The following is a 14,552-nucleotide window of genomic DNA, read 5'->3' as shown; positions in this document are numbered from 1 at the left end:
TATACAAATTAAATGTAATATTATATCTATAAAGATAAAAATCAAATAATTTTTCCAAATGATAAAAAAGTTATTAAATTAAGGTTTACCTATAAAAAATATATTAATGGGACAAGAATATAAATAAAAATGTTATTACAGATATTACAATATAATGTATTCTAAAAACTAAATATAATTAAATAAGATTGTATAGCACAAATTTAAATACATATTGTTTTTACGAAACTTTTTCCATAAAATATCTATTTTAATTTAATATTATTGACTAAAAATATATTTATAATAAAACAATTATGAATCTTTATTTCATTCTGAATTAATATCACTGTTATATTTTAATCTTAAAGGCTATTTGAAAAAACATTTTTACTATTTTATTTTAGTATATATTTAAAAATTTACAATAGGGCATGTGAATAAATGGTAATTTTTCCTTTACTATTGTTTTATTTAATAATTATATATTAAAACTGAAAAGAGCAAAAACATAACGATAAAATGGTATGAATCAATTTATTATTGAAAGTTACTGTTAATAGTTTTTTTTAAATGTCCTATTTTTATTTATATCCATTATATATTTTGTTAAAAAGCAGACTAACCTATTTATTTGTATTCCCATTATTTTTAGTGGAATATTTTAAAAGATTTATCTTCCTATAAAAAATATAATGAATACGATGAAGAGGAAACTTAAAATGATTTTGATAAATATTTAGGGGAAAATGTTGGATTTATAAGCGATGACACATTAAAAGTACTTTGCAAAAAAATTGATAGAAGATTTAAGAAAATATATGAAACGGAGAATCAAGAGAGTACACATTCCGTTTTTTGTTTCAAATACTTGTTATATTACGAAATATATAATCTTTCTAAAAGTGGATCCCATAAAGAATTTATATTAGGAATTGACAGTAAATTTAAAAAAATAAAGAAACCTGTTTGTGTTGAATCAATTCAGTACTCTTCTTAGTATTATATTGAGGATTTTATATTGTATTATTAGGTGGAAGGGAAACGTTTGTATTATTATTTTAATTATGTAATAATGCCGAATGTAAATTAAATTCTGATATTAAATATCATGATAAAATTAAAAGACACATTAGATGTATTAATGAACTATATAAAAATGATATAAGTTTTGAGAAGTAATGTAATGATTATAAATATTGTGAACATATTTGAATTGTGATAGAAAGTAGGGTTTCAATTAATTCTTATCTTAGTTAAATAATAATGATAACAATTCCACAAATAGCTTAGAAAACATTGACATATGTACTTTGAAAAACCTGCCTATTTTAAGGATAGAAAATTAGATATTTTGAGGTTATTTCATATTTTTACTCGTAATGAAATGCCTGGTAAGAGATACGAATAATGCACTATATTTCCAATAAATGAGGATGATAAAAAAGTGAGTACGGATAGCGGAAGTAAAGAAACAATAATAGTGGAAAATTTTCAAAAGTATGTTTAATTTAAGAAAAAGATAAAATTTCAGATATGAAATTTCAAGTATATGATAATGAATAAGATAAGATATTTCATAAATCTTTTAATAAATTAGAAAGAAGAAATCGTAGTCAAATTTTCAATGAAAAAATATCTTTTTAGAAATTCACAATACGTGAAGGTGAAAAACATTGTGAGGATCTATATGTGTGTCATGGACAAATATTTGGACTAAAGGAGGAACAGGAAAAGGAGATAAAACATATTAAAATTCAACGAACTAAAGAAACCAAAAAATTTATTTATTTAACAACTGGTAATAATGTAAGATATCTTATTGAGTCACATTATTATAGTAGTTCAGAAAACAGACAGAAATTAACTAAACTAGTTAATTCATTAAAAGCAGTAATTACAAATAAACGTACGATAAATTCAGTAAAACCATATGGTATATATGTACCAGTTCCTATATGAATATATTTGCTTGTTTCTCTATGAGTTGGAATATGTTTTGCGTTTTTCCTATTGTATAAAATGAATTAAAAATCCATTTTATTATATAAATTCTTTGTGTTATTACTAATAATGTACTTTCCTAAATAAATAATAAATAAAAAATAAATATATTATATATGTTATATATTTTTCATGTACATATTTACTGCTATTGGATAATGCTTAAAAATAAAAATGTTCAGAATAAAGAAGAATAAGGATGAGAATTATAGTGTATTTAGACAAGAATTATCAATGAATATAAAACAACCTTTTCAGATTAGTCGGAGAAGTAGACTACATCATTTTTCTTATTATCTAGAATGTCATTCTCTCAGTCACTGTTGCATATAACATGCGCTAATTTAGAACCAATGTACTAAGGAAATTAGCAATGTTTTCCGTTTATATTTCTGTATAATGGGAACAAAATAAAAAATGAAAACGGTACTGAATTTAAATATAAAAAATTTCGTTTTGAACATTTACATCAGTATAAAATGTTTTGGGCGTTTTTGTACAACACATTAATTTGAATATTGTATTTATTATTATACTGTTATTATTTAATAACATCATTTAGTTTTTTTTTAATTTTTTATTTATCTTTATAAATAACTTTAAAAAATAAATTAACATTTAAAAAATATGTTTAATAATGAATTATCTTTAATATTTAATGACTTCTAATTTTTTGCTGTATCGTAACATACAAATATATGAGAATTAATTAATTTCAATTTTTTTTTATTGTATTAATGTAGTAGATTAGAGATTTATGTTTTATGATTTACTATTTTGGTATAGTGTTCCGATTATAGAACTAAGATGGTAAGAATGCACTAGTATAATTTTTATTTATATTTATTGTTTATAGATGCTACATATTATTGAGTGTTACAATGCTATATCAATAAACGAAAGGACATTCATAATAATTATTTTATTATTACAGTTATATAATTGTTAATTTTGATTTATTTTATTGAAATTACTTAAATATATATTGTAAAATAAATTAATGAAAGAAAATATATGAATTTTTAATTTAAAGAGAATAATACAAATTCACTATTGAATTTAGTTTATAAGGACATTAATAAATATTGTACAGTGGTACTCCTTCTTTTGTTTTATTTTATAAATATTTGTTCTAAAATTATTTATATAATTATAAAAAAATTAATTCGATGATTTTAATAATTTTTCTTTTCATTAATTATACCAATTAAAATTAATTGAAAATTTTAATTTTTATACGTTACCTTGCAAAAATAAAGAATCATGTGTTATTTGGCATTAAAATATATATGTTATCTTATACTAGATAGTATAATATTAATAAGGTTTCTTAGTTATAATATACACTTAAAAAGGATTCATATGTTTGCATGGTAACTTATGAATATGTTTTGATTAATATAACGCATATGTTTGTATTAATATTGAGTACATCATTTATTATTACTATTATTGTTATAAGAGTAAAATTTTTTTAGGAAATAATAATTTGTTCTGAAATATAATTTATATAAATTAGAATAATTAATATTAAAATATCCCGGACGTTAGTAAGTATGCTCTTAATGTATAGAATAATGAATTATCCCTATTCTCTACATTCTATTATATCTATAAATTCCGTATACCCCAATATTAAAAATTATATATTAATTTTTTTTTATTTTTGAAAAAGGTAAATAGAATTATTAAATTACACTATTAATTAATTGTAATATATAATTTTAATACATAGTAATGCATTTATGTCACATAGTTCAAATTGTTGTTTCTTTTTAATATATAACATTAGGATAAAAATTATGTAATTTATATTTTAATTAATTTTTTTTATATAAGTTGTGAAAAATTTTATAGTTATATATATTATATTTTTTAGAAAATATAAATAAAAATAAAATAATATTAAATAAATGGATATATTATCTTTTACCATTAAAGGAATATTATAAAATTGTTTGTTTTTTTCCTGTTGAATATATTACAGTACTGAGATGTATAATATGAAAAAAAAAGTTATGTTACCTTTTTTTGTTAAAATATATTTTTCAATATTTTTAAGTTGGACTACTCATTTTTCCAATGATATAACATGAAAATATTATTTGCAGATACATATTTTATTTATATTTTTGGTGTTTAATTTTTATCAATACTGTTTTTTAGAATGACAATATTTATTCATATAAATAACGAATATTTAAACGTTTCTTAGTGTACGTTTAAGAAATATAAGTATGAGAATTACATCAGTAATAGTAAATTGTATATTGGAACTTATAGATTGCTAGCAAAATACAAAGAGGATAAGGATTTAATTATTTTATATATAAAAGAAGAGATACCAAATAATGTAATTAATAAAATAAAAGATATGCCTATAAATGAAAAAGGGGTCACAGGAATAAAGAAGAAATCCAACGAACGTTCAATGAATAATGGGGGATGTAATAAACAAGGTAAGAAAAATAAATCTAATACATTTGAAACAATAAAATGTTCATACTTGGAAAAAAGATATTCACAGAACTTGATTTTGAACATTTTCTTAAAAACAATGGGATAATTAGTGATAGGATGTAGAAAAAAAATTATAAGTAAAAAATATGGATTAAAACTTCTTTTTCCTGTAATACTCCTCTTACTGTTATCAATATATCGCATAATAGAATATTTTTTTGGTTATGGTCCTTTATTGAGATTGTTTAAGATATTGTAGATTTTATTTTCAGGTGGGTGGCATTTTCCTTTACCCAAGCTTATAAATAAAAGTCCTTTCTATTTTTTGTTCAACTCTGAAAGAGCGGTAAATCTGAAGATGATGTTGTCATAGGACGAAGCCCTTATGGGTTACGCTTATGTCTAGAGGTTTTTAGGTTTACTAATATATGCAATACCACTCCTTATATTTGGTGTTACGGTTGAAATGACTGTTGTATATTGACATAAAAAAATTAAAAAATATCAAAAAATTAAGTTCAGGAAAAGGCAAATTGAATAATATGTAATATATTCTTTTATATAAAAAAGTTTTTAATATTGAAAATCGTCTGTATCTTGTTTAATATATGACTAGCAAAAATGAGTATAATTGCTTAAATTTTATAAATATTCCTATTTATACCTATCCTTTTTGATATATGGTCGTAAGAGAAAAGGTTCTAATTTTTTTGTGATATTGAAAATTATAGATTTTTTAAAAGTATATTTTAATATATTGTTTCTATTCAATTAAAAAATATGGCTTAATGTATATTTTTTTGTGTAAAAATAGGATTTTATGAAAAAAAAATTTTGTTCGTCAAAATTTATAAATTATGGGACAATCCATATAAGTGTTTCAAAATGGTGTGTTAATATACATTTGAGCTATAAGGAATGGTACTTTTTATTTTTTTAAATAGTTGCAGTCTAATATTATTATGTGTTGACTCAATTAAAAAAAATGTATAATTATTTTTAAATTAAAGATGAATATATCTTTTTTTAAATTTAATGAAACGTTTTGAAGGAATTTTGTTGCATGTATATATATATATATATATGCGTTCTTAAATAAATGATATTTCTTCTATAAAATATATTTTATTAGATATGACTTATAAAACACATTTATTGTAATTCTTTTAAAAGGAATCCTTTTGTTTCTTTTTGATATAAAATGGTATGTATAGATATACAATTAAATAATATATATATTACATATAGGTTATTTATAACTTTCAAATGACTTAGAGTTAATAAATCCATACAATTAAATGATGAGTTTAAAGAATTTAATTTATTATTATTGTGCTTATGTGATGTTAACAATGTTCTGGAACGTCTAATTAAATATATATATGCTGAAAATATTTAAATAAATAAACTATATGTACTTTTTTATATTTTACATTATTAAAGAATAAACTTTGTTAATTAAATGTAATCATATATTAATAGATGATATAATGAAAATGTTTTGATTTTTTATCTTTGTTTTTTCATAATGATGGACCTTTAAAACTGTGTTATATATGCTTATAGAATCAAAAATTATTCTTAATTTTAAGGAAAATATATATTTATTATCAACAATAATTCAATAAGTAGTTATTTATCTAAATATTTTTTTTATTTTTTTTTCTTGTAATACAATTATATAGCATATTTATGTCTTTTTAAGGACTTCCAAAAAATTATATAGTTTATATTAACAATTCATGATGTGTTCAAAAAATTGATGATAATTTTTTAAACCAAATAAGAGTGAAAAAGTGATTTACTTTGTTATCGATCATATATAAATTCTTAAAATAATTTTTATTTTTTATATATGTTTAATAAAATTTATTTAAAAAATTATTATATTTTTTTTATCCATGCATAATTAAACAAGTTCGATGAATAAGATCCCAATGAGGCCTTTTTGAGAGTTATATTCATATATTATTTTCATTTTTTTATAGATTAAAATTAATATTATGATATACTATTATTATATGTTTTAGTCATCACATATATATATGTTTTAAAAAGTATTTTTTAGCAAATGAAATAGCACAGACATAACTTTTTTATTGGGCGAATATACTTATAACTTAGTGAAAATAAGAATAACGTATGTTGATCCTTGCGCAGAGGGGTACTAAAAATATTGATAAAATGAATATTAATAAAATATGTATTTTTATTTTATTTTTTGTTAATATTAAATGTCATAATATATTATGAAGTTATATTCATTACTGCAAATATTATATATACGTATTTAAAAGTTTTTGGGTTTATAATTCATATTATTCGTACAAATTGGATGAGATATATTAGTATAACTTTAATTTTTTCTATTAATGTAGATAAATATATATTAATTTGAAGCATAGCAATGCTTTAACAAGTTAAAGGAAATATGCATTTATTATTTTATTAATACTTTTACGTAATTGTTGATTTACTACTATTTTATAAAAACTACTTCAATATCTATGATATATTATTTTGATATATAATGTGTTTTTCCATTTTTATTTATTGCACAATTGAAAAACTACATTTACTACCAAGATTATTCATATATTAATACAATTTATAAAAGAATTATTCTATATTTTTTTATTTCGTTTTTTTTCATTGAATTTTTTCTAAATTTGCATGTTTATTTGAAAAAAATAAATAAAATAATTTGATAAATTAAAAAAATTTTAATTTATAAATTAAAGTCTAAATTAAAATTTATAAAATTCAAAAATTATGAGTGAAATATAAAAATTATATTTTTTTTTGAGTTTAACTTACATACTTTATCGTACACTAAGTACTATTATATTAATTTTATATTTTTAAAATATATAATAAATTATGAGTACAGGTTATATGATTAATTTTAAACAAAATTTTGAAGAGAATATTTCTATTTTCTTTTATCATAATTACTATTATATTGATATAATAATTAATCCTTTTTATCAGTAATAAAAGTATTTTCGAAAATTATAATTTTTTATAAGAAAAAATCATTAAATTTATAATATATACCCTTAACATATGGTATATAAATTAATATATGAATTTGTGAAAAATATATATTTTAAAATAAATTGCTTATTTTGAAATAGTAAGAAATAGTTACACTTTTCTTTATTTTATTTTGAAAATTATTGTTAAAAAAAAAATCTAATTATTGTATTTAATAATTAAATTATATATTTTGAATTTTACATGTATATAATTTGTTATATGTTGATTAATGGTGAGTTTATTATAAATAATATAATAAAAAATTTTATTTTTTCTTAATTTTTTTTACAGAAATAATAACATTTTTATATATATTATTTTTTTGTAAAAAATAAAATGTAATTAAAAAAATTTTTCTAAATTTGTATAGCTTATCAGAAAAAATGTTTTATATTATTTAAAATTTTTTCCATAATGAATATATTACAATATTAAAAGTTTTATATAATGGGCCAAAACAGGAATTTAATGTTTTTTATTAGAATTAATGTCTTTATCGTTTTGACTTGGATATATCATATTGATGACAAGATGGTGTGATGATATTAAGGATATTTTGTATTATTTATTTTTGATGTGTTTTATTATTAATACCTATTATTTGCATGAAACTAACAATTTTTTTAAATCACGAATATTTACTTTATTCTTTTTAGGTTACCATTAATAAAAATTTCTACAGAAAGAATGACATTTATAGAATATTATGCAAAAAAACCTGGGGATTCCTTGGAAAACGTACAGAGGGAGATGATTCAAATATTGTAAGTGTAAAAAATGATATACCTATTATTGTAGAAGAAATATTATATAAATCTAGAAATATAAAAGTAATCGATGAAGAAAACTTAGACAAATTAAGTAAAAACAAAAATTATAGTAGTGTTACGAATTCCGAATCCGGGAATTTAAAGGGAAAGGTAGATATTAAATATATTTTTCTTTTTATTTTACCTATATTTCTCTTATTAGTTGAATTGATAATGTTTTTATGTGATAGATTGTTGTTTACAAATTCGGATAGTGGGTCTAGTACATTGCATAATATGACAATAATAAATATAGGAGTTATATCATCTCTGACATTTATAATTATATTAGTGATTATCTTTATCTGTATAAAAATTAAAAAAAAAGAAAAATCAAAGCGTTTAATAAATGAAACAAATAATTAGAAGCATAATTTGTTTTCCTAATGTTGTCCTTTAGAACAATTAAGCTATGTAAATTACTTAAGGATATATGCTTATTAAGAATAATGTTATAAATTCTTAGGTTTTTTATGTGTACTTGTGTGGATATATTCTTTTTAATTTGGAACTGAGAAAATATAATTCTTTAATATATTTGTGAATTTGAATGTTTGAATGCTTTCATTTTGTATTAAATGTAATGATTCACATAAATAGAATATTATGGTTCATATATATATTTGTGTATTTAACAAGATTTTCACAAAATATATATCCACTAGTGTTAAAATTAATAGCAAAAATCACAATTCATATACTATTATCAATATAATGTGTTAATTTATATCTACATAAGTAAAAAATAGACTTATTTTTATCATATTTTAGTCTTAAATGCTTATATGTTGAGATAATCAAAGGAATATATTATTTGTTTTAAGTTAATAAAATTGTATTGTTTTGCATACGAATAAACAAAGCGAATGAATGTAGTTGTGTTTGAATTTTTATTTTTTATTTCATTTAATTTAAATATATGCAACCAATTAATTATTGGCTGTATACAATGTATTATAATATATTTAATTTTACTCAAAATATATATTTATTTTATAAGAGCTGAATATAAATATAAAAAAAAGGAACCAAAGAAACCTAATGAATTGGATCATAGAGATAATTTCTATAATATATATGATAATTAGTTTTTATTTATTTTAATTTGTTATTTTTTTTTTTGTTATTACGAAGTAATATGTTTAATTAATTATTGATGTGTTATATAAGGAAAAAAGAAGTATATAACATTTATAATATTTTAAATAGTATAAGATAAAAGATAAATAAAATTAGGGTGAACTTTAATATTAATATTTTCATAGATTCTCTCATTGACGTATAAATATTATAATATTTAGATATTATTATATTTTGTATCTTCTGGTTATTATTAGGTTCTATTGTACAATGTAACATATAATGGTACTTTTTTTTTTTTTTAATTGTTTTTTACTTAATTCTTATAATAACATTATACTTAAGAAAGGACATGAATATTTAGTAATTCATATTAGTCCTTTTATTTATTTTTGTTTTACCTTCTAACATGCATATTTAGGGAATTATAAATTTATTTTACAATCCCATTAATTAATTAAATATACTTTTTTTTCGTTAAACTTATTAAATTTATACATACTTATATATATATGATCTCATTAAGAGTGTTTTTAACTCTGTAGATTAATTAAAAAAAATAAATATTAATAATGTATTAGAGTAAAAAATATAAATACGTCATTGTGAACAGTATACATAAATATAGGAGTTTCGATCATTTTCTTTATATTTTAAAGTCGATAATTCTGTTTTGATAAATTTTAGTAGACCTATTAGTAATAATGGCACAGTTGCAAATAGACAATAGCTTTAAAGTAAATATCATTGAAAAAATGAAAATTAATGAAGCATTAGGAAAATAAAAATTTAACTAAAAATACGTATACTATATTATTATTTATTTTAAAATAAAATACTGAAATAACTAAAGAAATATACGTCAGAATTATATAACAGGAGTAACATTACTAATTGAAGGAAATATAAACTACTATTATAAAACTCAAGTTCAGAAGAAATGAAAATTAAGAGTGACACTATATATAGAAGATGTAAAAAAATATTAATGATTTTATATAAATTAATATATTAATTTACATATATACATACGTACATGCATGCAATAAATACATAATTATACATATATATATATATAATGTGCATAATGCATGAAATATACTTCCATTTAAGAGCAAATTATATAATTAACGAAAACTGAAAATTATTTATAGACCATATTTTAATTTGGATTAACAGATATAATTAATTAATTTATATTGTCATGCATATTTTTAATAAATGTATCATTTAATATATAATATAGGAAAACATAATTACTCAATAAATATGTCTATCAAAGTTAGTACATCCGAATTTAGATGTTATTAAATAAATAGTAGAACATATATTTATATAAGTATTATTGAATATTCTTCATAAATTATGGTATTAATTATTAAGATGTCCTCATACATATTATAACATGAATACAAATTAGTAATATTAAAGATACTAAGAAACAGTCTTATAATAGATGCATTTAAAGATTTTGAAGGACAATGTTATAATATACGTTTATAATTGTATATATGATACATTTATATTATATATATATAAAGGCATAAAATAAAAAATATAATTTAATTATCTTATTTATGTGAAATATAATAATGTAGTATATGATATATATGACATAACAAGAAACGTTTTTTTTTTTTCATTTAATTAATTATTATATTTAAAAGTTATTACTTAGAGAAATAAGTATCAATTTATTGTATATATAATTAAAATAATATATATAATAAATATTTCTTTTATAGTTAACAAGTACCTAAATGTAAGATATGGTGAAAAATAAAAATATTAAAATATAAATATATCTGATTCTAATGGTATATTTTAAAAAATATCTAATTTATTTCATTTATATTAGTTGTGTAAAAATTAATAATGAAGTATATGATTTTCAGTAGTATCTATTTATAAATGGTTAAAAGTGAATATTCTCTTCTTCAACATACAAAATATTCTTGAAAAAAATTAATTCATCAAAGATTTCCCTAAATTTTAAGTATTATTTACATATTATCCTTGCGCATTTGTTATTTATATTATTTTATTTAAAATTATATTTTAAATTATCACAATTATGAAGGGTTCCTTTTTAATAAATTTACTTTTTCATTTTTATTTTTTTATTATTTATATTCCTATTAAATATATAAATTTTTTTTTATTTTAGAAAACACATAAAAGGGAAAATGACCGAATTAATATATTGAAAAAATTTCCTTTTTGTAATAAAAAAATATATTGAATTAAATAATATAATAATTAAAATCTTTTATCATTAATAATTTTAATGCAAAATTATAAAACAGCTTTTATTAATTTCATTCTATAAAATATAAAATGTTCGTTAATGAATTCATTAACACAGTGTAGCTTTTAATCAAATAATGTATATATATTTCACATATATTGTTTATCACAGATTAGCTTAAAAATTATGTTATAAAAAAATATTTACCTTTTTTTTTCCATCCTACCATTTCTGTTATATTCATTTTATTTGTTTGAATTTTTTAATTATATAAATATTTATAAAATGTATAATAAATATGGAAAGCTATTTTAATGATTAGAAAGATAGAAAAAAATTTAATAGATATATTTTTAATATATGTCATGGTATCTATTCGCTCTACATATATATATATATATATATATATATTTTATTTTAAATATAAAATAAAAAATTTTAATACCAAAGAAAAAAAATTATTTCATTTACTTTCTGAAAAGTTTTATTAAAAAAAATTTTAATTTATATGTTAGATAACTAACGGAATTAAATATTGTGATTTTTTAATTAACAGAACAAGTTCTACTTAAAATTATTTTAACTAGTTCTGCTTTTATATAAATAAAACTTTATTGAGAAAAATATTTACTAAAACATATTTAAAATTATACTCGCACTTTTATACTTTATTATTATATTTTATTTGTGGAATTTAATACTTTTCCTTTTAAAAAATTGAATAAAATAGTAGCATGTATAAATAAACCCTTCTTTCAGTACTCTTAGATTTTTCAATGAAATTTTTATCTACTTGAAGTTATTATAATATAATTGCAGAATATACAGGAAAATAATATATGTTATTCTAATTAAAATTCCTATCTTTATCCTTTTTATTTGTAAATTTTCTAATTCAAATAATGTGTTATAATGATAATGTCTCAGAAAACTTGCTTAAAATTCTTTGTTACTTCATATGACTTATATATAATAATAATAAATAATTTCTTAATAAATATATAAACATATAACATTGTAAAAAATTAAAATGTATTATTTTCTTTGTAGTTTACCTTTCATAAATCTTTGTATGATGTGAAAAATGAGCATAGCACTTTAGCTTGAAGAAATAGTAGACTGTTGACATAAAATGAGAATAATACAAAAAATATAAAATTAACGTGTACGTTATTTAAAGATAGATACAATTATTAAGAAAATTAAAACAGTATGGGTGGATCAGAATATGATGAAAAATGTGAATCTATGTATAGCGATAATTCAAGAACTTCATCCAAAAGGTTTATGAAAAAAAGTACATCTGTTATATGTAAACTTTTTGCAACTATGGATATTTTCTTTTCAATAAATATTACATAGGAGATTTAGTTCAATATATAAATACAGGATATGCACTATTTTTAACAATAAAAAAGGTTTAAAACGTTCAGGATATATTAATAGAGCTTTAATATTTGAACACTTGTAATACTTTTATTAATGGTTTTTCAATTATTATTTATAACTGTATATTATGGTAGTCTAATTAATTAACTTGGAATTATAGAGTCACTTATTGGACAACTTTCTACTAATGGGGAATTTGGCTATATATTTCCGTTAGTTACATTAATTATTTCAATGTTTATTTACGTAATGGTAAAATTTTTGAAATATACTATTGATGTACGGAGAAATGAAGTTTAAGCGATGTTATAATAAATATACTGATTTTAGAAAAAACACATTCCAGATACTTAAAAATATCTACTTTATTCTTAGTAATGTTATGTTCTTAACGAAATTCCTTCTAGTATGTATATGAATATTATTATTCATTTTAGATTATGTATTTATATAGACCCACAAAAGTAAAAAAAAAATAAAATATATATTTATTACAGTTTGTGTATTTCTATGTTTGTTTTATTAATGAACTCTATTCTTTTGATGTAATTTTTTATTCTAACATGTTCTACTTATTTGTATATATTTATATATATTTTATTATTCACAGTAACATTTATTAGATATTACTAAGTATTCTTAACGAACACATGATATATATATAAAAGAATTATCTGTATCTATGTATTTATGTAAAATTTTAGCGTAAAATATGGGCTCATTTAATTTGATATATGAGATTGCAATTAATGCAACATAATAAATTAGGAGATTTATAATTTTAACAACTATAACTTTTCTTGGCTTGTTTTATGGTTGTAAATATTTAAATGAATAATTTTTTAAACATATGTATTATATATTAGTTCTAATTTAATTATAGTTAGTCTTTCTTCTTTTAATAAGGGTATATCAGTGTTTTAATTTTTTTCTTAATATGTATTATACAAATATGTACTTCATAAATATTAATTGAAAAGCATTACTATGAAAAGTATATATTTCCTAACATGTTTCATATAAATATATTTTTAATAGATTTTTATATTATTTGCATAGTTAAAGATGCATTTATATATATAAACTAATATTGTCATACCCTTAAGAACGAATTCTTAATAAATTACCATCAATTTTAGAATTTGTGCAAATTTATAATTAAATGGAGAGCTTAAATCCATGTATCATTAATAACTTACACAATGATTAAATGTAAACATGTTTAATAACTATTGCATAGATATGTATGATAAAATAAATATAATAATAAAGAGATATTGTATTTATTCCTTTTTAACACTACTAAGTGAAAACTTTTTCGAAGAAATATTAATCCCTTATTAGGACATATCATAGAATAGTTACTCATTTTGTCATATTTTAAGGAATAAGTATTTTAGAAAAGTGAATAATATACCTATAATACTATTATATTAAAATTTAAACAGGATATAAATGAAATTTAATGCGAATATATTTTTTCCATAATATTATTATATATAGTTAATCATTTATTTAACTGCGATACTTCGTATTATTTCTGT

General features: G+C 19.0%; 2 protein-coding genes and 1 pseudogene across 2 annotated transcripts, besides 1 other annotated feature; all 3 read left to right on the top strand.

The window, feature by feature from the left end:
- Positions 1-1,285: 1,285 nt before the first annotated feature.
- PmUG01_07013300 (uncharacterized protein) lies at positions 1,286-1,941 on the top strand (the record flags this gene model as incomplete). Its single annotated transcript, XM_029003861.1, has 2 exons — positions 1,286-1,373; positions 1,646-1,941. The coding sequence occupies 2 exons, from the start codon at positions 1,286-1,288 to the stop codon at positions 1,939-1,941; spliced, it is 384 nt and encodes a 127-aa protein (XP_028860608.1).
- Positions 1,942-4,261: 2,320 nt separating this feature from the next.
- PmUG01_07013200 lies at positions 4,262-4,984 on the top strand (annotated as a pseudogene).
- Positions 4,262-4,984: a sequence feature (fam-l protein, pseudogene).
- Positions 4,985-7,929: 2,945 nt separating this feature from the next.
- Positions 7,930-8,657, top strand: PmUG01_07013100 (Plasmodium exported protein, unknown function; the record flags this gene model as incomplete). The annotated part of the gene is made up of 2 exons (XM_029003860.1): positions 7,930-8,016; positions 8,139-8,657. 2 exons carry the CDS (start codon positions 7,930-7,932, stop codon positions 8,655-8,657), a joined length of 606 nt encoding a protein of 201 aa, XP_028860607.1.
- Between the last annotated feature and the right edge of the window lie 5,895 nt (positions 8,658-14,552).

The sequence above is a fragment of the Plasmodium malariae genome, assembly GCF_900090045.1.
Source record: "Plasmodium malariae genome assembly, chromosome: 7".
In the NCBI taxonomy this organism is placed as follows: domain Eukaryota; phylum Apicomplexa; class Aconoidasida; order Haemosporida; family Plasmodiidae; genus Plasmodium; species Plasmodium malariae.
The sequence above is the reverse complement of the archived record's forward strand: the minus strand, read 5'-3'. Positions and strand labels throughout refer to the sequence as shown.